Genomic DNA, 24,674 nt, shown 5'->3' on the forward strand with positions numbered 1-24,674 from the left:
TAATTATCAGCTAGAACAGAAAACCAGCAGTACTCCGGACCTGATAGGCTAAGATTTGAATACCCCCTGCTCTAGAACAATGAGAGAAAGATGTTATTCTAGAACATTGAAAGGAAGGTGAGACTGTCAAGAGATATTATTCTAGAAAATAATCTAGAACATGGACAGGAGATTCTAGAGCGTTCTCGGTGCCGTGTTCTGGAACATTGTAGAAATGATTGCAAATTTGCTACCATTGTTATGCATATGACTTGTTCATAAATTACTGATCAATGCATTGAGTTGTACAGCTGACTAGGTATCCCCCTTTCCCTTTCCTTTCGTCACACCAGGCTGGGAGGTGAACTTGGTGTCTTTTTCTCTGCCTGGGTGGGTGGATCCATCCCCCTCTGTGATTACTACAGCAAAACTATTAATCAGGGAGCATTCATGACTTGCCGTTTTAACAGGAAACATACGTAATTAGAAAGCATCAATGGACTAATCAGCCAGTATAGACACACATATAGATACTTCCCTCTAATGCTTTTTAGAGATCATTCGTTCCGTTCCCAGTTCATACCTGTTTTCCTTAGCACAGTATTGTTCTCACAGACTTTTTTTTTTTTTGGACTGCAAGGCCAAAACATGTCCTCGTGAAACACTAAAAGAGCACAGCATCTCATCTTTAATGTCATGCAACATTTGCAATGACTGCAGATTTATATATAGCATATGTCTGCCGATCACATCTGCAAAGCTGTACCGGGTTCTCTTTCAAGTATGAAATGTGAACGTTTGCTTGCAAGTGTTCCGTTTCAATATTTGAGAGAGGATATGCCTACAGTTTATCGACTACATACTTCAGAGGGCACATAAAGGAATCAGCGGAAAAATGATCGAAGCAGGTGTTTCCTTGAGGAAATACCGCAGTAAAAATTATGTAATATCTGCAAGCATTTGACTCCTGCCTTTCAGGAAGAAACTCAGACGCTGCTGTTTCCACTCAAGTCCTGGACTGTACCAGCTGGACTCATACGTGTCTCCCTGAGCCTTTCTTTCTGTCCCTCTCCCTCTTGTTTCTCTATCTGTTTCTCTTTTCCAACCATTCCCCTTCTCCCCTCTTATCTATCATGTCTCCATACCTCCCTTTCGTTCCCATCATTCCCTTTCTCTCGTTCTCCGGGCCTTTACAGACTGATCTACAGTAATGTGTTGTACAGTATAACCAATCCGCTTCTCCCAACCACAGGACTAAGACAGAAATGGGTTGTGTGCAGCATCTATCCTTTTACCAAATGAAAAAGTACACATGCACATGCCTGCTAATGTATGCACACACACAAACGCACACATACAACACTGCCAATTAAAGGAGTGAAATACTGAGGAATATATAGGGACGTTGTATAATCTACTATCTGAGCTACTGGCTGTGTCCAAAATCTGGCTTTCCTATTACTTATTTGAAGTTCATACTGTGTACTAATCGTACTACGTACTATTTAGCAGGTACTGTTTAGTAAAAAGTTAGCCGCGGTCTAAACATATTACTTTTGGTGCTTTCAAGACAACTGGGAACGAGCTCAGACAAAAAAGGAAAAATCGTGACGTCGGGTGATCTTAAGGTCGGAGAAGTCGGACCTCTGGGATGACGCCCGGGTTCCTGACGCAATTCCGAGTTGGATGACCGTTCAAAATGATTATTTCCAGTCGGAGCACGTTCCCTGTTGTCTTGAGCACACCATCAGTTACGGCTTCACATATGAACCGGAAAGGATCGTCTGTAGCCCCATCCAGTGACCTTTCACTACTAGAGTGTTGTTGTTTTGGGTTAAAGTCAGCTAAGTAGCTAGTATTTGGAATGACGTATTTGGAGTAAACTTGAGTTCCCATAGGCCTACTCATGTATCAATTAAAGAGTCTCCTGAAGCTGGAAAGGAATGGGAGATGCGTTAAAGAAATGCAGTGCTGAGGCAGAGGACTCGTAATGAGGATGACTGGTTACTACTCTGAACTATGTGTGGTGAGCTTTCTGGCGCCCAGAGCTGTGGTAGCATTGCCTTTGAATTGTTTAAATTGGGTCAAACGTTTTGGGTGGCCGACCACAAGCTTCCCACAATAAGTTGAGGGAATTTTGGCCCATTCCTCCTGACAGAGCTGGTGTAACTGAGTCAGGTTTGTAGGCCTCCTTGCTCGCACACGCTTTTTCTATAGGATTGAGGTCAGGGCTTTGTGATGGCCACTCCAATAGCTTGATTTTGTCATCCTTAAGCCATTTTCCACAACTTTGGAAGTATGCTTGGCGTCATTGTCCATTTGGAAGACCCATTTGCGACCAAGCTTTAACTTCCTGACTGATGTCTTGAGATGTTGCTTCAATATATAAAACTAATTTTCCTACCTCATGTTGCCATCTATTTTATGAAGTGCACCAGTCGCTCCTGCAGCAAAGCACCCCCACCACATGATACTGCCACCCCCGTGCTTCACGGTTGGGATTATGTTCTTCGGCTTGCAAGCCTCCCCCTTTTTCCTCCAAACATAACGATGGTCATTATGGCCAAACAGTTCTATTTTTGTTTCATCAGACCAGAGGACATTTCTCCAAAAAGTAGGATCTTTGTCCCCATGTGCAGTTGCAAACCGTAGTCTACATGCCTTTTCAACACAGGTATAAGGCCCTCTCTAGCCCTCCTTACAGCAAATCTGACCACAACTCCATTTTGCTTCTCCCGGCCTACAAACAAAGTCTCAAGAGGGAATTTACACTCCAAGACTGTTTTGATCACGTGGACTGGAATAAGTTCCGGGTTGCCTCTAGGGGTTTACATCAATGAATTTGCTGACTCAGTCACCGGAATCATCAAAAGGTTAATAGATGATGTGATACCAAGTATCATTCAAAACTTACCCAAATCAAAATGATGGCATCATTGTAGGGAAACTACAGGAGAGATGCCTTTTATGAACACAGCAAGGTGACCGGGGACAATAGTATAGGTATGTCTGTTATATATGGTCAATCTGTTATAGGGTCAGTCTGTTATATCTGGTGGAATTATCCTGCCTTATCTGGTGTGGAAATTTAAGGGAATTTAAGTATGCTCCCTCTAATTCTCTCCCTCTCTCCCTGCACTCCCGGAGGACATGAGCCCTAGGATCATGCCTCAGGACTACCTGGCCTGATGACTCCTGGCTGTCCCCAGTCCACCTGGTCATGCTGCTGCTCCAGTTTCAACTGTTCTGCCTGCGTCTAGGGAACCCTGACCTGTTCACCGGACATGCTACCTTGTCCCGGACCTGCTGTTTACATTTCTTTCTCTCTCTCTTTACCGCACCTGCTGTCTCAACCTCTGAATGCTCGGCTATGAAAAGCCAGCTGACATTTACTTCTGAGGTACTGACCTGTTGCACCCGCTACAACCACTATGATTATTATTTGACCCTGCTGGTCATCTATGAACATCTTTAAGAAAAATCTGGCCTTAAATGACCATTTACTCTTATAATCTCCACCCGTCTGTCACGTTCCTGACCTGTTTTCTCTTGTTTTTGATGCTGTTTAGTTGCAGGCGCGGAGTTGGGGTGGGCATTCTATGTTTTTGTGTTTCTAGTTGGTTAATGGTTGCTTGATAATGGTTCTCAATCAGAGGCATGGTGTTGACGTTTCCTCTGAATGATGAAACCAATTAAGGTAGGTTGTTTCACATTGTTTGTTGGGGGTGGTTGTCTCCTGTGTCTGTGTTTGTAGCGCCACACGGGACTGTTTCGGTTTGTTTGTAGTCTGTACCTGTTCGTGCGTTCTTCGTGTATATGTAAGTTCTTATGTTCAGGTCGGTCTGCGTCGTTTGTTGTTTTGTAGTTTTGTTAAGTGTTTCTGGTTTTTTCGTCTTTACTTTAATAAATTCATTATGTCTACATTTCACGCTGCGCTTTGGTCCAATCCCTACTCCTCCTCTTCAGACGAAGAGGAGGAAAGCACCCGTTACAGAACCACCCACCAAACCCGGACCAAGCAGCCGTGAGTACGAGCAGTGGCCCACTACACAGGAATCCTGGACATGGGAGAAATACTGGAGGGAAAAGGACACTGGCTCACATTGGGGAATATCGCCGCGCTCGGTGAGGAGATGGAGGCAGCGAAAGCCCAAGATCGGTGGTATGAGGAGGCAGCACGGAGGCGTGGCTGGAAGCCCGTGAAGAAACCCAAAACATTTCTTGGGGGGGGGGGGGCTAAAGGGTAGTGTGGCGAGGACAGGTAGGAGCCTGCGCCCATTCCCATGCTTACCGGTGGAGAGCGGGATACGGGCAGACACCGTGTTACGCAGTAGAGCGCACGTGTCTCCTGTACGTGTGCATAGCCCGGTGCGGTACATACCAGCTCTCTCGTATCGGCCGGGCTAGATTGAGGATTGAGCCGGATGTCATGAAGCGGCCCAACGCATCTGGCACACTGCAGTGCGCTCCTCGGCCGGCTTACATGGCACCAGCCTTACCATGGTGTCCCGGTTCGCCTACACAGCCCGGTGCGGTTATCCACCTCCCGCACTGGTAGGGCGACGGGAGCATACAAACAGGTAAGGTTGGGCAGGCTCAGTGCTCAAGGGAGCCAGTAGCCTGCACGGTCCGGTATATCCGGCGCCACATTCCGCCCCAGTCAGTACCACCAGTGCCTACACCACGCAGCAGGCTTCCAGTGCGTCTCCAGAGCCATGTTCCTCCCCACGCACTACCCTATGGTGCGTGTCTCCAGCCCGGTACCACCAGTGCCGGCACCACGCACCAAGCCTCCAGAGCTACTCCAGAGCCCTGTACGCACTGTCCTTCTCCCAGCACTCGCCCTGAGGTGCGTGTCTCCAGTCCGGTACCACAGTTCCGCGCGCCACGCACCAGGCCTATAGTGCGCATTGAGAGTCCAGTGTGCCTGTTGCTGCTCCCGCACTAGCCTGAAGGTGCGTGTCCTTAGCCCGGTACTTCCAGTTCCGGCACCACGCGCACCAGGCATAATGTGCGCCTCAGCCGCCAGAGCTGTCTGTCTGCCAAGCGCCGTCAGAGCTGCCCGTCTGTCCGAGCCGTCAGAGCTGCCCGTCTGTCCCGAGCCGTCAGAGCTGCCCGTCTGTCCCGAGCCTCAGAGCTGCCCGTCTGTCCCGAGCCGTCAGAGCGGCCGTCTGTCCCGAGCCGTCAGAGGGGCCCGTCTGTCCCGAGCCTTCAAAGCCGCCCGTCTGTACCGAGCCTGCAAAGAGCCGCCCGTTCTGTACCGAGCCTTCAGACCGTCCGCCAGACAGGAGCCGCTAGAGCCGTCCGCCAGAGCAGGAGCCGCTAGAGCCGTCCGCCAGAGCCGCTAGAGCGCCGCACAGACAGGAGCCGCTAGAGCCGTCCGCCAGACAGGACAGCTAGAGCCTTCCGCCAGACAGGATCCAGCCAGAGCCTTCCGCAGACAGGATCAGCCAAGCCTTCCGCACAGACAGGATCAGCCAGAGCCTTCCGCAGACAGGATCAGCCAGAGCCTTCCGCCAGAACAGGATCAGCCAGAGCTTTCCGCCAGACAGGATCAGCCAGAGCTCAGCCAGCCAGGACCAGCCAGAGCCGTCAGCCAGCCATGACCAGCCAGAGCCGTCAGCCAGCAGGATCGCCAGAGCCGTCAGCCAGCCAGGATCCGCCAGAGCCGTCAGCCAGCCAGGATCCGCCAGAGCCGTCACCCAGCCAGGATCCGCCAGCAGCCGTCAGCCAGCCAGGATCCGCCAGAGCCGTCAGCCAGCCAGGATCCGCCAGAGGCCAGCAGCCAGGATCCGCCAGAGCCAGCCAGCCAGGATCCGCCAGCCAGCCAGGATCCGTCCCTCATTCCGGTGTTGCGCGCCCTCATCCGGAGATGCCCCTCATTCCGGAATGCCCCTCTTCCGTGTTGCCCCTCATTCCAGTGTTGGCCCTTAGTCCGGTGCTGCCCTTAATCTAGTGGGGTATTTTTGGAGGGTGGCCATTTTGAGGAGGCTACAAGAGCGGGGATTGACTATGGTGGGGTGGGGACCACGCCCAGAGCCTGAGCCGCCACCGTGGACAGATGCCACCCAGACCCTCCCCTAGACTTTTGGTGGTGCGCCCGGAGTTCGCACCTTGAGGGGGGGGGTTATGTCACGTTCCTGACCTGTTTTTCTCTTTGTTTGTATGTGTTTAGTTGGTCAGGGCGTGAGTTGGGGTGGGCATTCTATGTTTTGTGTTTCTATGTTGGGTTAAGGGTTACCTGATATGGTTCTCAATTAGAGGCAGGTGTTTGACGTTTCTTCTGATTGAGAACCATATTAAGGTAGGTTGATTCACATTGTTTGTTAAGGGTGGTTGTCTCCTGTGTCTGTGTTTGTGGCGCCACACGGGACTGTTTCGGTTTGTTTGTAGTCTGTACCTGTTCGTGCGTTCTTCGTAGATATGTAAGTTCTTATGTTCAGGTCGGTCTGCGTCGTTTGTTGTTTTGTAGTTTGTTAAAGTGTTTTCGTGTTTTTTCGTCTTTACTTTAATAAATTCATTATGTCTACATTTCACGCTGCGCTTTGGTCCAATCCCTACTCCTCCTCTTCAGACGAAGAGGAGGAAAGCACCCGTTACACCGTCACAGCCAGAAAAGGACTGGCCACCCCTCAGAGCCCGGTTCCTCTCTAGGTTACTTCCTAAGTTCCTGCCTTTCTAGGGAGTTTTTCCTAGCCACCGTGCTTCTACATCTGCTTTGCTTGCTGTTTGGGGTTTTAGGCTGGGTTTCTGTATAGCACTTTGTAAAAAGGGCTTTATAAATCAATTTGATTGAAACAGCACAAATACGACCTACTCAGATCATTCAAGATGGCGAAACACAGGTGGAGGAGCAATTTAGCGGGTCGGACACGAGGCGTATGTGGCAGGGGCTCCTAATGATCACGGAAAGCCAGTCACGTTGCAGACACCAACACCGCCCTACCGGAAGACCTAAACACCTTTCTCTCACGCTTCGAGCACAACGACGACTCTGAGCTGCCGACGAGAGCCCCTGAGGACAACGAGGGCTATGTACTTACGGTCTCCACAAAGGATGTACAGTATATGTCATTCAAATGTGTTAACCCTCGCAAACAGCATCCCTAGCCGTGCCCTCGGAGCATGTGCAGACCAGCTTGCAGTTGTGTTTTCAGATATCTTTAATCTCTCTTTAGCTTAGACCATTATCTCCACCTGCTTCAAGATATCCACTATCATCCCAGTGCCCAAGAAAGGGAAAGTAACTGAACTGAATGATTACTGACCCGTAGCACTCACCTCTGTCACCACGAAGTTTTTCAAGATGCTAGGTCAAAGACCACATCGCCTCCTCCCTCCCTGACACACTCGACCCTCTCCAATTCTCCTACCGCCCTGACAGATCCACTGACGATGCAATCGTCATTGAATTGCACACTGCCCTCACCCATCTGGACAAAAGGAATGCACATGTGAGGTTGCTGTTCACCGACTACAGCTCGGCATCAATACCATAGTGTCCTCTAAGCTCACCACAAAGCTCACCTGTTCCCTTCCTGCCCCTTACCCTGCCCCCACACCAAAGGATATTTACCATTGTTACAGTGTTAATATACAGTATTTTTGCATATTCATTTAAATATATATTTGTTTATAGTCCTTATTATTAAATGTGTTTTTATTTCACTTGGACCTTTATTTCACTTTAGCCCCGTGTGGCTCAGTAGTTAGAGCGTGACACTTGCAATGCCAGGATTGTGTGTTTGTATCCCATGGAGGACCAGTGTGGAAAAAAGTATACAAATGTACGCACTCACTACTGTTAAGTCGCTCTGGATAAGAGCATCTGCTAAACTACTAAAATGTACCTGCGTGCTTGGAGCTGAAGATTTGCACTGTGCCCTGTAATTTACTTTCACTATTCAACATCTAATCTAAAAAAAGAAAATGCTTGTATGGTTAGGAGGTGTCTGTCAATCTCTTCTAAGCAAATAGGCTTAAAGTGTGGGTCAGAATTAGCTGTCTAGCTTTATACATTAACTCATTCAAAAACGCATAGCTGCTGTTATTCTGATATAGTCATGTGTATTGCACCAGTTTCAGACCTAAATCCTGGTTGAAATATGTAAACATTGAGTCATAGGAGTCTATACCAGCGGGAGACTTTGTTTTCTTTGTTCTTTCAAAATTGGATTCAACTAGCGCAATAGAGAAGGAGTTGAGAGTGGACTTGTTTGGTGCCGGCACTCCACCACTAATTAGACATTGTGTCATTTGATCTGGCAGAATCACTATGGCGTTAGTATTGTAATTCCCCCGACGGCGAGCCAGGGGAAAGCTGGGTCACATTTAGCAGGGCACAACAGAGTGCGATGTTTAACTGAACGGAAATGGTGCTGTTCTGAATGACCAATTGAAGAACGTTGTGATCATTGTGGGCGATTGCACGTGGTGTGCTGCTGCACTCATTTTGCTATTTCAAACGGTCACCCCGCCACACCCACCAGACAGAAGCAAACATACCTTGAAGACTATTGAGGAATGGTGTGCACCATTGTGGGGAAACGTGACGTTCAGGTCGAACTATCAAAAACCTTAACAAAATGTTGAATCAGCTGAATGGACCCTGTAGTGTCATTTCAGGTGCTGGATTACACAGCAGAGGCAGGGCCAACCATGGGGCCTTAGAGACCCAACCCGGACCAGCCCGGCAACACCCACAAACACCAGTCTGTTCAGTTTGTTTATTTGGTCACTGCTGCCAGGGCCCAAATAAACAAAGGCAAGCAATCCCCCACAGACGCCATCTCCTCTGAGTGACACAAAAATCAATGGCTTACATTAACCCATGTTAAATATAGGGAGCTTTGAGACCATGCGGTTTATGTTCCTCTTAATGAAGATAACCGCCAGCGACATAATCAGGAAACTCTCCACCGTTTAACAGTTCAATTCAATAAGGGCAACCTGAATTACTTTCATGTTACAGTGCCATGTGCTACGTTAGTTATTTCTCTGACACCCGTCATTGCCGAGATGGTAAAATGTGGGAACAATGTCAGCATCCTTCAGGGATTTAAAGACAAGGTCACGCCAAAAGGAAGAACAATGCAATATGGCAGGTCACATTGAAAAAGGCCCTACACATCGAATCAACGTTTATTTGTCACGTGCACCGAATACAACATACAAAATGCTTACTTACAGGCTCTAACCAAGAGTGCAAAAAAGGTATTAGGTGAACAATAGAAATTAAACAACAGTAAAAAGACAGGCTATACACAGTAGCGAGGCTATAAAAGTAGCAAGGCTACATACAGACACCGGTTAGTCAGGCTGATTGAGGTAGTATGTACATGTAGATATGGTTAAAGTGACTATGCATATATGATGAACAGAGAGTAGCAGTAGTGTAAAAGAGGGGTTGGCGGGTGGTGGGTGGGACACACTGTAGATAGCCCGGTTAGCCAATGTGCGGGAGCACTGGTTGGTCGGCCCAATTGAGGTAGTATGTACATGAATGTATAGTTAAAGTGACTATGCATATATATGATAAACAGAGAGTAGCAGCAGCGTTAAAAGAGGGGTTGGGGGGGTGGCACACAATGCAAATAGTCCGGGTAGCCATTTGATTACCTGTTCAGGAGTCTTATGGCTTGGGGGTAAAAACTGTTGAGAAGCCTGTTTGTCCTAGACTTGGCACTCCGGTACCGCTTGACATGCGGTAGTAGAGAGAACAGTCTATGACTGGGGTGGCTGGGGTCTCTGACAATTTTTAGGGCCTTCCTCTGACACCGCCTGGTGTAGAGGTCCTGGATGGCAGGCAACTTAACCCTAGTGATGTACTGGGCCATACGCACTACTCTCTGTAGTGCCTTGCGGTCAGAGGCCGAGCAATTGCCGTACCAGGCAGTGATGTGACCAGTCAGGATGCTCTCGATGTTACAGCTGTAGAACCTTTTGAGGATCTCAGGACCCATGCCAAATCTTTTTAGTTTCCTGAGGGGGAATAGGCTTTGTTGTGCCCTCTTCACGACTGTCTTGGTGTGTTTGGACCATTCTAGTTTGTTGTTGATGTGGACACCAATGAACTTGAAGCTCTCAACCTGCTCCACTACAGCCCCGTCGATGAGAATGGGGGCGTGCTCGGTCCTCCTTTTCCTATTGTCCACAATAATCTCCTTAGTCTTGGAGACGTTGTCGGTGATCAGGCCTACCACTGTTGTGTCGTCTGAAAACTTAATGATGGTGTTGGAGTCGTGCCTGGCCATGCAGTCATGGGTGAACAGGGAGTACAGGAGGGGACTGAGCACGCACCCCTGCGGAGCTCCAGTGTTGAGGATTAGCATGGCAGATGTGTTGCTACCTACCCTCACCACCTGGGGGCGGCCCGTCAGGAAGTCCAAGATCCAGTCGCAGAGGGAGGTGTTTAGTCCCAGGATCCTTAGCTTAGTGATGAGCTTTGAGGGTGCTATGGTGTTGAACGCTGAGCTGTAGTCAATGAATAGCATTCTCACATAAGTGTTCCTTTTGTCCAGGTAGGAAAGGGCAGTGTGGAGTGCAATAGAGATTGCATCATCTGTGGATCTGTTTGGGTGGTATGCAAATTGGAGTGGGTCTAGGGTTTCTGGGATAATGGTGTTGATGTGAGCATTAACAGCCTTTCAAAGCACTTCATGGCTACGGACGTGAGTGCTATGGGTATGTAGTCATTTAGGCAGGTTGCCTTTGTGTTCTTGAGCACAGGGACTATGGTGGTCTTCTTGAAACATGTTGGTATTACAGACTCAATCAGGGACATGTTGAAAATGTCAGTGAAGGCAACTGCCAGTTGTTCAGCACATGCCCGAGCACACATCTTGGTAACCAGTCTGGCCCCGCAGCCTTGTGTATGTTGACCTGTTTAAAGGTCTTACTCACGTCGGCTACGGAGAGCGTGATCACACGAGAAGATCAATTCTAAACGATGAGTAATCGTACTGTGCGTTTGTGAAGCATGCACAGTTTACAGGACTCCGGATAATAAGTGCTATCCTGAAGAAATGAACTACAATCCGGCATCGGGAACTGCCTCTATGAACGGTGGCCAAAATGTGACAGGCAGCATTGTTCCCAATTGTTGGCCAATTGCTCTGAATGTAAGTCCGTGTGTGCAGCAGTTTTATGTAGTTGATATGGAGTCACTAGCTAGTTAGGGGCGGCGCGCTTGTTGTTAACAGCGCTAGTTACTAGCTCTAGTTAGAAGCGCTCTAGTTAGCGTCTTTCGTGCAAGTGCTCTTTCAAGGCTCATGGCTTTTGTGGCATTGTGTAGATGGTCCCGGGTGAGGGAAAGGTCACCCAGTGAGAGACAAGGACAGGACCTAACATGTTACAGTGTCACTACGTGACTCTGATCCAAGTTGCTGGGGGTTGCTGCAGAGAAGGGGAGGACGTCAAATGGGGGTAAGTGTACCCGGTGTGGAATTACTGGCTAGTTAGTGCGTTGGTTGCAACCAAGTCACTGGTTGCGACCAAGTGACATCCCTCCCTTTGAGAAGTCATGGCTTTTGAGGAGCGATACAACGCCGCTTCGTGAGTGTGAAGTGTTCAAGTCAAATGTTATTTGTCCACATGCACCGAATACAACAGGTGTAGGCCGACCGTGAAATGCTTACTTAAGGGGATTGTATTCGGCACATGTGACAAATAACATTTGATGTGATTTGATTCCAGTGAGGGACAGGGATGGGGATCTACTGTGTTACATACAAATCTCAACCTGAACACAGTGGACTTCCTTTGTGGTGAACCTGGCCAACCCCTTCTATAAGATGCTCACACATGTTTTTATACTGTTACTCAAACTTCCTTCCTCGCTACAGCCTAGTCTTTGATCATGACCCAAGATGGACAGGTGGGTTTATGTGAATAGAGCAATGACAGTTTATAAAATGGGTTTTCTTTTTACAATGCAGTTGGATCACCCTGACTGACCACCTTGATGGGCCAGGTGGGGGAATTTAACACGGCCAGTTAAATCAACGTCTGCTTGAAAATCACAGACCACAGTGTCCCAGAAAGATCTACTGGAAATGCCAGTGTCAGCGAAATGCATGTTTCCTGTAACATACATACAGTACATTACGTACATCAGACGCCCATACAACACAATACAACGTACTGTGCATACAACACCAACACAACGCATGCCCATACAAATCACATACAATGTAAAGGCGTTACCGTGAATTTGACAGTAGCTTACTGTAATATGAATACGGCATCAAAGCAGGTACTGTGTAACGACACACAGTACAATACTGTAAAATTGACTGTATTACGCTGTAAAAAGTAAATGCTACTGTAATCGGAATGAATGAATGGATGAACAAATGAAATTAGTTGACGGAGGGGTTTGTATTTCATAGTATTTTACTATAATTACAAGGGATTGGTGCAAGCAGGATGGCTGATAGGTAAAGTGTTTACAAACATTACAGCATATTAATGAATATTTTGTGTTTTATACCACTTGCACTTCTGGAGGCCTTAACAAGCACTGGTTGAAAAGGGTTCATGTCAGGAGATTAGACAGAATACAGACCATTTCCAATGTGTATTTAGAGTTTGTGGATATGCACCATATCCTGACAAATTCTGAATCCAGATGTATCTTTTAGACATCTATGATATTGGGATTACTCACTTTATCTTGACAAATACTGACTGTATACATCGCATATCTGTGTTTTCTCAAGATATTAAGCTATTTTGATTCCAGATATGCTTCACTTGGCTGAGGTCTATATCCAGATCTTGATACGCTTTTTGATGTGCTGAAAATAAGGACGATTTCTGATGCATTTCTGAGTTTTCAGCACATGCTCAATATTTGGTCAAATATTAAATCAGTATTTTTTTTTCATGCACAAATCATTTTGGGATTCCCTCCGGATATCACACATTGAATGGCTGGATATTGGTTCATTAGATATCCTGAGATAGGCCTATTTCGACATCTTGTTTTCTCTATATGATGACAAGTACTGACAGTGGGCCTACATATTGATATGCTGAATAAGGACTTCTGATGCTCATTCGAGTTTTGAGGACATGTTCAATAAGTTGACAAATATGAAATCACATTTTTTTTTAAGAACTTGCTCGAATGTTTTTATTCCCTCTGCATGAAGACACGTGCAAACAGCACGCTGAAAGCACTGTAACTGGTAGCATAGCAGAACAAATCATGTATTTTCTGCTGTGGAGTTCCATTTTTTAAAATTTGAGCGCCACAAATGAGTGCGTAAACGGTGTATTAAATTAAAAAAGATATTTAAAAAAAAATAGATATATATATATTTGAAGTCGGAAGTTTACATACGCCAAAGCCAAATAAATTTAAAGTCATACGGTAGCAGGGAGATTTCTGAGGTGCAGATTGGATGCATGTAGAAACTGTCCCATTATGGAGAATATCCTAGCTCCGTATCTGAAATTAAGGACATGCATATCTGGAGCATGTCTGCATCCTACATTTAACAAAATGTCAGATATCCGGAAATATATAGATAAATATATCCCCTAATAATGACCCTTTTCGCCCAGTGAAATTCTTCCAAACTGGCAGCGGCTACAGTGTAAAACAGACCGAAAGGACATGGCAAAAAGCTAAAACGGTTAAGGTTTAATACTTCCTGCCACTCTAATCTGTCCCCTATACATTTTGAATTGATGGGGCACTATAACCATACAGGAGTTCAATTGGTACAGCATTCTCACTAATGGGTGCAAGAAATATACTGTCACACCTCAAAATATGTTAATATGTGAATTAGCCAGAAACAACAATACCATGCACCCACTAGCGGTCAAAAGGTATTTGGCGCACAAAAGATACGGTACTGTATTATACAGGGTGGAATTACAGTACCATTCAAAATACAGCAATTATTTCCCCGACCACCAGATTTTCCCACAATGCACCATAATTTACAGTATGCTGCAGTAAAATGTTTCAGAGTATTTTACTGTTGATAATACAAATAATGACCATATAATTTACAGTTTTCCATTACAGTGTGGGCTACTGTACAAGGCATTTTCTACGCACAAACAATTACCATGATGCAAATACAACATCCCCACCAATGTTTGGATCTCATTAGATCTGTTTGGTATCGAAGCGCATCGTATTAGTCCATTTAAAACCCACTGCTATCAGCAATATTGGACATTGGTTTCCTTTACTATTTCAGTGAGAGTCGGGTATAAGAATCACACAAAGGATAAGGAGGTCCCAAGAAAACATGCTTCCTCAGTCCAGAGGGACAGTTAATGAGGCATATAGTGCAGTGTAATAAATCTAGACACATCGACCCAGGCCAGTGCTATTGAGAGCAGCCCCTACCCTGACTCACAATGTAGCTGGCCAGCCATGCTCATTAGACACACACACACACGCACACGCACACACACCAAGGGCGGTGGGTGCTGTTTAAGATGAGGGAGGATGATTTTTTTTCTTCTAATGAACATAGCCTTATTTCTATTACAGCATATAGGATGACTGTTATTCATATTCCATTCAACCAGCTCACTGTAACATCGATAGGCTTAGGCTACTACTACATGATACAATTTTCTCTATACCCATCATGATGTTGCTACAATCTAGCCTACGAATTAAGTTTACAACGTAGGTGCACAGGTCGAGAGAAACGTTTTAGTAATCAAGGTGACAGACACATGCAATACTGCATTGCACTAGCTATCTTCTTTTGCTATCTAAGTGAAAGTGAAAGTTTAAAAAAAAATACAACCAAATATAGCTAGCTCTCTCTGTCTCTCTCTCTTGCTTCTCCTTCATTTTGGAAGATATCTTTTGTACAAAACGGTTCAACTATTGTCTTTCTCTCTCAGTCAACTACTCACCACATGTTATGCACTGCAGTGCTAGCTAGATGTAGCTTATGCTTTCAGTACTAGATTCATTCTCTGATCCTTTGATTGGGTGGACAACATTTCAGTTCATGCTGCAAGAGCTCTGATAGGTTGGAGGATGTCCTCTGGAAGCTGTCATAAGTACTGTGTACGTCTATGGAAGGGGGTGAGAAACATGAGCCTCCTAGGTTTCGTATTGAAGTCAAAGTACCCAGAGGAGGAGAGAAGCTAGCTGTCCTTCGGCTACACCATGGTGCTGCCCTACAGTGTGCTGCTGAGGCTACACCATGGTGCTGCCCTACAGTGTGCTGCTGAGGCTACACCATGGTGCTGCCCTACAGTGTGCTGCTGAGGCTACACCATGGTGCTGCCCTACAGTGTGCTGCTGAGGCTACACCATGGTGCTGCCCTACAGTGTGCTGCTGAGGCTACACCATGGTGCTGCCCTACAGTGTGCTGCTGAGGCTACAATAGACCTTCATTGTAAAACAGTTTGTTTTCATCGATTATTTGGTGACGTGAATATATTTAGTGTAGTTTTATTTAAAAGGATACCTTTTTAATGTTTCACTTTTTCTTTTTATGAAATTTACTGAGGAGGGTAGTCCTCCTCCTCTGAGGTGCCTCCACTGACACGCATGCACGTGCACACACACACACACACACACACACACACACACACACACACACACACACACACACACACACACACACACACACACACATGCTTTGCATTAGCCAGTAAACTGAAAGGGAGACGCTTGGCATCCCCTCAGTTCTGCTGAGATCCCAACACTAGGCTCAAAGGGATTCCATATGGACCGGTGTATAGTTGGACTGGTTTGCTCAGTTAGTTCAAGTATTGTGCACCATCATTTGAAACCACCAACACAATTTCTTAAAAAACACATTGAAACCACGGTGACGAGAAATGATTGGAAGTATACGTTACTGTGCTGTACTGTAGTTTTCTGTACCTCGTCCGAAGCAGGGCATGTTAGACGTTCCCTTGCACTTCTTCAGGCTGCTCTCCAGAGACAAGGAGCAGGACAGAGGGTGCTCGCATTTCTTCCCCATCCAGCCTTCCTTACAGTCACACCTTCCACAGTTACACTGGCCATGTCCTGGGGGGAGAGGAGGGAGAGTGTAAAGATGAAGGGGTTGGGGAGGAGAAAGGGAAAATAGTGGAAAGATGAGGTAGAAAAAAGAGTGTGAGTAGATGGGGTGATTTAAGGTTGGGGGAAAGGGATGGAAGGAAGAAGAGAGGGACAGAGAAAGAAGGGAGCGAGTGGGAGAGGGATGGAGGAAAAGGGACTGGAAAGGATGAGGGAGAATTTAATGTTGTGAGGGAGAGGTTTACTGTGTTTTGACAAACAAAACACCATAAACATAAAAAGCTGTTCCAATGCAAAGATATTTTTTTGAAACAAATCATAGGAATATACTTCATCATCACCAATAGAAGGCGCAGTGAGAGCATCCATTACGTTTGCCCAATAAGTCACTAAAACCTCCTTCCTCAAAAAATATATTTGGAAAGTTACATATGAAACAGCATACCTTTTTATGGTTATAAAGTTTTACTGTTGTATTAGAACCAGATGGAAGAGTGTTTTTGGTGTTGGCCCTGTGTCTGTGATCTCAGGGTAGTCCTGAAAAACAGAACTGGGTGGAGTGTTTTTTTCCCTCAAACTGTATTATTCCACCCAACGCCCAATTTCTAAAGCTGAATCAGCTGGACTTTAACCAAGAACAGAATGTATCCGGTTTCTAAAGTTCATGTAACCCTCACAAAGATCTTTGGGTTACTCTGACAAAGATTGTGTAATATAATGGTCTGTTTTGTGTCCATGTTGTTAGTTGATGTTACATTTTGTTCATAATCACCTTTCAATAACCTTACATACCTAACATTGCTATGATTCTATTGTTTGCAATTCTCTTCTCCCCTGTGTTTTCAAATTCAATCAAATCAAATTGTATTTGTCACATGCGCCAAATACAACAGGTGTAGACCTTACAGTGAAATGCTTAGTTACAAGCTCTTAACCAACAATGCAGTTTTAAGAAAATACCTTCAAAAAGTAAGAGATAAGAATAACAAATAATTAAGGAGCAGCAGTAAATAACAATAGCGGGGCTATATACAGGGGGTACCGGTACAGAGTCAATGTGCGGGGGCACCGGTGTCAAAGTAATTGGGGTTACATGTACATGTAGGTAAAGTTATTAAAGTGACTATGCATAGATAATAACAGAGAGTAGCAGCAGCGTAGTAGGGGGGCGGGGGGGTGGAGGGGTGGATGCAAATAGTCTGGGTAGCCATTTGATTAGATGTTCAGGAGTCTTATCGCTTGGGAGTAGACGCTATTTATAAGCCTCTTGGACCCAGACTTGGCGCTCCGGTACCGCTTGCCGTGCGGTAGCAGAGAGAACAATCTAAGACTAGGGTGGCTGGAGTCTTTGACAATTTTTAGGGCCTTCCTCTGACACCGCCTGGTATAGAGGTCCTGGATGGCAGGCAGCTTAGCCCCAGTGATTTGTTATTTTATTTTTTATTTTACGTTTATTTATACAGGTTTTTTCTCATTGAGATAACATCTCTTTTCCAGGATAGACCTGGTCCAATAGCAGCAGAGGGAACAATGTTTCAGACAAAACAACAATACACTAACACAACATTAAACAAAACTAAAAACACACATTGTACAACAAAAGTACAACAAAAACATTGTACATTAAAGACACAAACGTCTTGACTAAAAACAGCTGGCCGAAAAACAATTACACTCTTCCATGATATATACATCGATCAAGTGTTTAAACTCCACCAACGAAACTAGATCATCACATTTTAAAATGTTCATGACAGAATTCCAGGACCACGGAGCTAAGTAACTAAAACTACTTCTACCATGTCCTGTTGTAATTTTTGGTACTGTTAGAAGCAAATCAGAATGGGACTGTAATTTATATTTATTTACTGACCTGACTAAAAAAGAACAGAGATAAAATGGCATCTTACCCAATATGGCCTTATAAATCAGTGTATACCAGTGTTTAAGCCTACGCAAGGTCAATGACGACCAGCCAACAGCGCTGTAGAGATCACAATGATGTGTTAGACGTTTCTGATTTGAAATGAACCTGAGGGCTGCATGATACACTGAATTAAGTGCTCTCAGGGTAGTGGCTGAGGCCTGCATATATATAACATCACTAAAATCTAAAACCGACAGTAATGTACATCGTACCAGCTCCTTCCTGGCCTCAAAAGAAAAACAAGCCTTATGCCTGTAATAAAATCCTATTTTCAGCTTGAGCTTCCTTATCAAGTTCTCTACATGCACAGTGAAGCTCAGCTTATCATCAACACACACACCCAAATATTTGTACACTTTAACTTGCTCTGTAGTATGTCCAGCCAACATAGCAATGACATGATTTGTAACATGCCTGGCATTTGAAAATACCATGCATTTTGTTTTACCCGAATTTAGAACCAGCTTTAAATCATACATATTCTGTTGTATGATGTTAAATGTTCTTCGGGCATTTTCAAAAGCTAAAGATAAACTACTACCACTTGAATAAAGAACAGTATCATCTGCAGAAAAATGAACATCCACTGTTTCAATAAGATCCCCAATGTTGTTGATATACAAAATGAACAACAGTGGGCCCAAAATAGAACCTTGCGGAACAACTGAGCACACGTCTATGGACTCAGATTTACAACCATCTGCCATTACACACTGTGTAAGATTTGATAGGTAATTTATAAACCAATCTAGAGCATGACCAGTAATGTACTGGGCCATACACACTACACTCTGTAGTGCCTTGCGGTCAGAGGGCCCGAGCAGTTGCCGTACCATGCAGTGATGCAACCCGTCAGGATGCTCTCGATGGTGCAGCTGTAAAACCCTTTGAGGATCTGAGGACCCATGCCAAATCTTTTCAGACTCCTGAGGGGGAATAGGTTTTGTTGTGCCCTCTTCACGACTGTCTTGGTGTGTTTGGACCATGATAGTTGGTTGGTGATGTGGACACCAAGGAACTTGAAGTTCTCAACCTGCTCCACTACAGCCCCGTCGATGAGAACGGGGGCGTGCTCGGTCCTCCTTTTCCTGTAGTCCACAATCATCTCCTTTGTCTTGATCACGTTGAGGGAGTTGTTGTCCTTGCACCACACGGCCAGGTCTCTAACCTCCTCCCTATAGGCTGTCTCATCGATCTCGGTGATCAGGCCTACCACCGTTGTGTCATCGGCAAACTTAATGAGGGTGTTGGAGTCGTGCCTGGCCGTGCAGTCATGAGTGAACAGGGAGTACAGGAGGGGACTGATTGAGTGTCTGATGCTTACTTGCCTGTCATTTCTCGTGGACAGATTCTCGTGGACAGATGAAACGTCAAAAATCTGTCAAGGCTAATGTCAAATTGTGATTACGAGCAGCAGTTGTTCCTGGTTTTCGTCGTTGATTATTTGGATGAATCAGGATTGGGTGAATGCTGTGCTTTAACTGGTGTGGTGATTTTCAAGCCCGTGTTTGGATGATACACTGTTTCCACTAGATTACACAGCCACAAAGTCAAAATTGGCTGTATCGTAAAAATTTGCTTTTTGGCCATGATTAACACAGGTGAAATTAGTGGAAGGGAGCGGTTTGTCCGAGAATTTCTGTTTGGAGACTTCACTTCCTTCCTTTGCACAAAAGGTAATCACAATAGTTAACGGCATTCCCCAGAGAAGTAAAACAGGAAATAAAAAAAATTCACAAGATAATTTTACTTCTGGGTAACCGAGTTGCCCTTACAGTTGTACTGTCAGTACATGTTAACATTGCATTAACATTGTATTAAAGTGACATATAGAACGCATTACATTTGAGTGTTTCAGACCGAAGCGAACACAGCCAGTTGCCACCCTGTCTCACCTGAACAGAAGTCGTCAGAGTATCTGTCGTAGGTTGCGTGACAGCTCCTCTCATCACACTCGCAGGTGTCCCCGTGAATGTCACCCCAGTCCCCTGATGGATCCACATCATAGCATGTACACTCCCCACATATGCAGGTACCTATACACACAGAAACCCACACAGAAAAAAATGCACACACACACACACACAAACACACTCACAATATTTTCAAAATTTGGAGTTGATTCTGCTTTCAACACATTCCCAGAGAAAACCCAGTCTAATCCTTTTTTAACTAAATGAATGTTCATGCACCACAGATATCAAACAATAGAGGACCTATGGGAACTCAAAGAAAGTCAGAGAGACTGCAAACATAATTTTTTGTATGGAATATTTTAGGCAGGAAAACCTTTTGAACACACAAGAGCCATCCTGCCTATGCCTCTTGAGTTTAAGGATTAGGAGGTTGGCTGAGACATTTTCAGTTAGTGGCAGTACCGCAATCAAAGTCTGGCTGAGAGGGAAGGCAGACTGATTCCCCCTGAGTCTCAAATCCTTGGTAGTGACCCCAGAGTGCAGACTGTTGACAAGAAAAGACCACTGCTATAAGATAGGAGGGACTGGGTTTGGGCAGGAGCATGGCAGTAGCCTTATTGGGCAGAGCAAAAGCCAATGGCAGGAGCCTAGGGGTAAGGCACTGGGCAATGGCAGGAGCAAAAGCAGGAGCCAAGGTAGGGGTATGACAATGAGCAATGTCAGAAAGCAGGATCACAGGCAGGGGGAGGAGAATAAGATTACCTCCGGACCTGACCATGCTTGACCATACATCTGCCTATACTGTACTTAATCTGTGTTAGTGGAACAACCGTGGCTCCCATGCCCTTTCTCTATCCTCCTTCCCACTCTCCTCTAACTTCCTAGCTCACGTAGCACCAACTCTCTCTTTCATTCCTTCCCCTCTGATGAGTCTAAGCCAGGGGGCCGGTTGAGAAGTTGCCAGTGGAAATCCCATTTTCTCTTATCAGGCGCGGCAGGACAGGGCAGGACAGGACAGGGCAGGGCAGGGCAGGACAGGGCAGCCCTGGTGGGAGCCAGGTCAGTTGGCATGCCTCTTGACTAGGGCAGAAACATGGCAGACTTGGCCTCTGGCCCTGGATCTCCTACCCCTACTGGGAACCCTGGAGCTCAGGCATCCCTGGCTCTAGAGCCATGCCGTTTCATGCCACGAACAATATCCCTGTTCTAAAAACACGAATACAAAACCGCGAGTCCTGACTTTTACACTTGGACCTCTGAGACACACACTGAGTGTACCAAACATTAAGGACACCTGCTCTTTCCATGACATAGACTGACCAGGTGAATCCAGGTGAAAGCTATGGTCCCTCAATGATGTCACTTGTTAAATCCACTTCAATCAATGTGGATGAAGGGGAGGAGACGGGGTTAAAGAATGATTTTTAAGCCTTGAGACAACTGAGACATGGAGTGTGTATGTGTGCCATTCAGAGTGTGAATGGGCAAGACACAACATGTAAGTGCCTTAGAACGGGGTATGGTAGTAGGTGCCAGGCGCATCGGCTTGTGTCAAGAACTGCAACGCTGCTGTTTTTTTTTTTACACTCAACAGTTCCCTGTGTGTATCAAGAATAGTCCACCACCCAAAAGACATCCAGCCAACGTTACACTGTGGGAAGCTTTTGAGTCATCATGGACCAGCATCCCTGTGGAATGCTTTCGACACCTTGTAGAGTCCATGCGCCGACGAATTGAGGCTGTTCATTAAAACAATACATATATATATATATACTGTATATATTATTATAGGCTTATACAGTACATAGTTCTCCAGCAAAGATTTTAAGTGTTTGCCTCTTTTTACATTGTTTTCAAAGAATACCAGCTTTATCTTCCCCCCACCAAGATAATATATGTAGCATTCCTACAACCCCTTTTCTTTAAGAACCATGGCACATGTTGTCATTGATCTGAATTTCAATCAAATCATCAGGATCAAATCATTTTGTATGTGCATTCTGTATTTGCACTCGTATTGAATGTTCACATTTAACCCAGCAATATTTCTGATGTTGACAATTTCCAAAGCCTGCCAATTTGGGGCATATCATTAGAACCAACGAACAAACAAGGTGATTCAGATGAAAAGATGGGGATGGGGATACATTGAATTGATCGGGAGACATCCACAGTGAGTTGTCAATCAAATCACTGAGTGAGCACGGGAGAATACTAGAGGGGGATGATCATTTTTCACTGCTATAAATACCCCTTATTCTTTGGAATAAGGATGCAGCGATCAAGTGAGCATCCGCTTTGAGCACTTATTTACCTTGATCCCTTTCTGATGATGATTTAGTGTCATCTTGAAAAGGCCCTGCTACAGCAATACAAATGTTCCTATTACTAATGGCTTGTTTCTATGTCAGTTTAGAATGAAGTTTTATACTGAGGTAAGTAACTTAAATGGTACGTGGAGAGTAACATACACACACACACTGGGTCAGCTCTTCACAGAGTGACTACTGAAGTCTGGGACAGCTCTTCAGAGTGACTACTGCAGTCTGGGACAGCTCTTCAGAGTGACTACTGCAGTCTGGGACAGCTCTTCACAGAGTGACTACTGCAGTCTGGGACAGTTCTTCACAGAGTGACTACTGCAGTCTGGGACAGCTCTTCACAGAGTGACTACTGCAGTCTGGGACAGCTCTTCACAGAGTGACTACTGCAGTCTGGGACAGCTCTTCCTCCTCCAGTTGAACACAATCTCACTGATTAGTCAGGCACCACAGGCACTGTGGAAACCAAACACAACGCCTGATTTTGGACTGAGGGAAACTGTAGGTTTCTAGTAGGGTAACCCACCTGAAGGTTTTATTTCTGCATTGCTCTATCTGTTGCACCTACCACAATGTACACTTCTCTTTGAGTTTCAATGTATTGGTAGCCAGTTAGTCTCTCTCTCTCTCCCTTTCTCTCTCTCTCTTCCTCTCTTGCGCGCGAGCATTCTCTCTTTTTCTTTATCTCTCTCTCTCTCTCATTTTCTCTCTCTCACTCTCACTCTCTCTCTCTCTCTCTCCTCGTTCTGCAGTACAGGTAAGTAGAGTGGTAAAGGTGCAGTTGTATTCACACCGTGTCAGCAGTCCACTTGACCACAAATGAGAAATTCAGCTCTGTGGTCGAGTTCAGTCCATGTACCACTCACCCTTAATTTTTGCTGAAGAGCTCACGGGGACAATTTCTGCAGTGGGCTTTTTCTCCTGCCTGTCCAAGCTCAGATGAGAATTTCAGTGGAATATACAAAATGAGGGATTTAAAAAAATCTTTCTCTCTCTCCCTTTCTACCCCTCTCCTGCTCTCTCGCTCTCTCTTGCTATCTCTCTCTCTGTACTCTCTCGCTCCTTCTATCCCCCCACAACTCTCTTTTATCTCTCTCTCTCTGTCTCTCTCCCTCTGTCTCTGTCTCTGTCTCTGTCTCTCTGTCTCTGTCTCTGTCTCTCTGTCTCTGTCTCTGTCTCTGTCTCTCTACACAGGCAGTAATAGTTTTGGAACTGTGCCAGAGGTAGCCCTCAGTCTCATCTGTACCTGTCAGTTAGCTAAGTTAGACTGAAATGAGGCCCTCTCATCTGTGTCTGTTTAGTCATACACACTTTCCCCGCCTGTCCCCCTGTCGCATCTCCGCAACAACAATCAACCTCAGTATCCATGGGGCAACTAAGATGATGAGACAAAGCAACTGGGTATGGGTATCACCAACCACAGTATGATTGAATTATCTAGATGAAAGACATTGAGAGATGTTCTCTTCTGTTTTTCATTCTCTCTGTTACATGTTGCATCTGTGCTCACTTTCTAGCTCTCTTTCTCTCGCCATGTCCTCTGCTCACTCTCAGTCCTCCCTCTCACTATCTGTCTTCCTCTTCTCTCTGCCTCACTCTCTCAGAGACTCAGTGGGACCGACCTCTGTTGCTGCAGATCTTGCCATCCGGAGACGTGCATCTCCGTTTGCTCTCCCACGGGCTGATGTCACACTGTAATTCACATTTGTCTCCATGCCAACCGGCCGCGCAGTAACAGTTGCCACAGTAACACTGGCCGTGGCCTGGAAGCAGAACAGAATGCAACAGTCACACAGAGACGAAACAAACGGCTTCATCTTTACATAGCATACAACAAGAAACCTGTTATCATCGTTGAATCGTTGGGTGTCACTTTGTGAAAACATTTTCTGCCTTTTTGAATATAATTATTTATTCATTATTTCATTTGATAATGTATATATGATGGGGACATAAGGCACATGCCTTATAAATGGTTTATTACTGGACTATTATAACTATTGTTAACGAATCAACATTTCTGTCAATGTAGGTTTATCCCAGAGGATAATTACACAAGGTACTTTTACAGCCACATAAATTAAGGAAAGTAGTCCCCTTTTACAGTGCCTTAAGAAAGCATTCATATTCATAAAGTCAAAATGGATTAAATATACTTTTTTTCCCCCTCACCCATCTACACAAAGCGAAGAAGTGTTTTGATATGTTTGCAAATGTATTGAAAATCAAATACAGATATACTCTATCCCATTTACATAAGTATTCACACCCCTGGGTCTACTTTGTAAAAGCACCTTTGGCAGCGATTACAGCTGTGAGTCTTTCTGGGTAAGTCTCTAAGAGTTTTCCACACCTGGATTGCGCAACATTTGCCCATCATTTTTTTCAAAATGTTTGACGCTCTGTCAGCGCACTGGGCCTTTTAACAGTCCCGGTATTAGCAGACCGATATTGCCCTCTTTAGTGCAGGCAAAAAAACATTCTCAGCACCCCGCCCCCAAACATCTTCCCA

General features: G+C 45.4%; 1 protein-coding gene across 1 annotated transcript in view; it reads right to left on the reverse strand.

Moving 5' to 3' along the window:
• The window catches only part of itgbl1 (integrin, beta-like 1), a 128,700-nt gene that overhangs the window by 78,456 nt on the left and 25,570 nt on the right, over positions 1–24,674 (reverse strand). The window contains exons 5-7 of the mRNA XM_023981473.2: positions 23,785–23,925; positions 19,821–19,961; positions 15,861–16,007 (exon numbers count right to left, since the gene is read on the reverse strand). Coding sequence (XP_023837241.1) covers positions 15,861–16,007; positions 19,821–19,961; positions 23,785–23,925 — 429 coding nt within the window. The remainder of the gene's footprint in view (positions 1–15,860; positions 16,008–19,820; positions 19,962–23,784; positions 23,926–24,674) is intronic.

The sequence above is a fragment of the Salvelinus sp. IW2-2015 genome, linkage group LG36 (genome assembly GCF_002910315.2).
Source record: "Salvelinus sp. IW2-2015 linkage group LG36, ASM291031v2, whole genome shotgun sequence".
Classification (NCBI taxonomy): Eukaryota; Metazoa; Chordata; class Actinopteri; order Salmoniformes; family Salmonidae; genus Salvelinus; species Salvelinus sp. IW2-2015.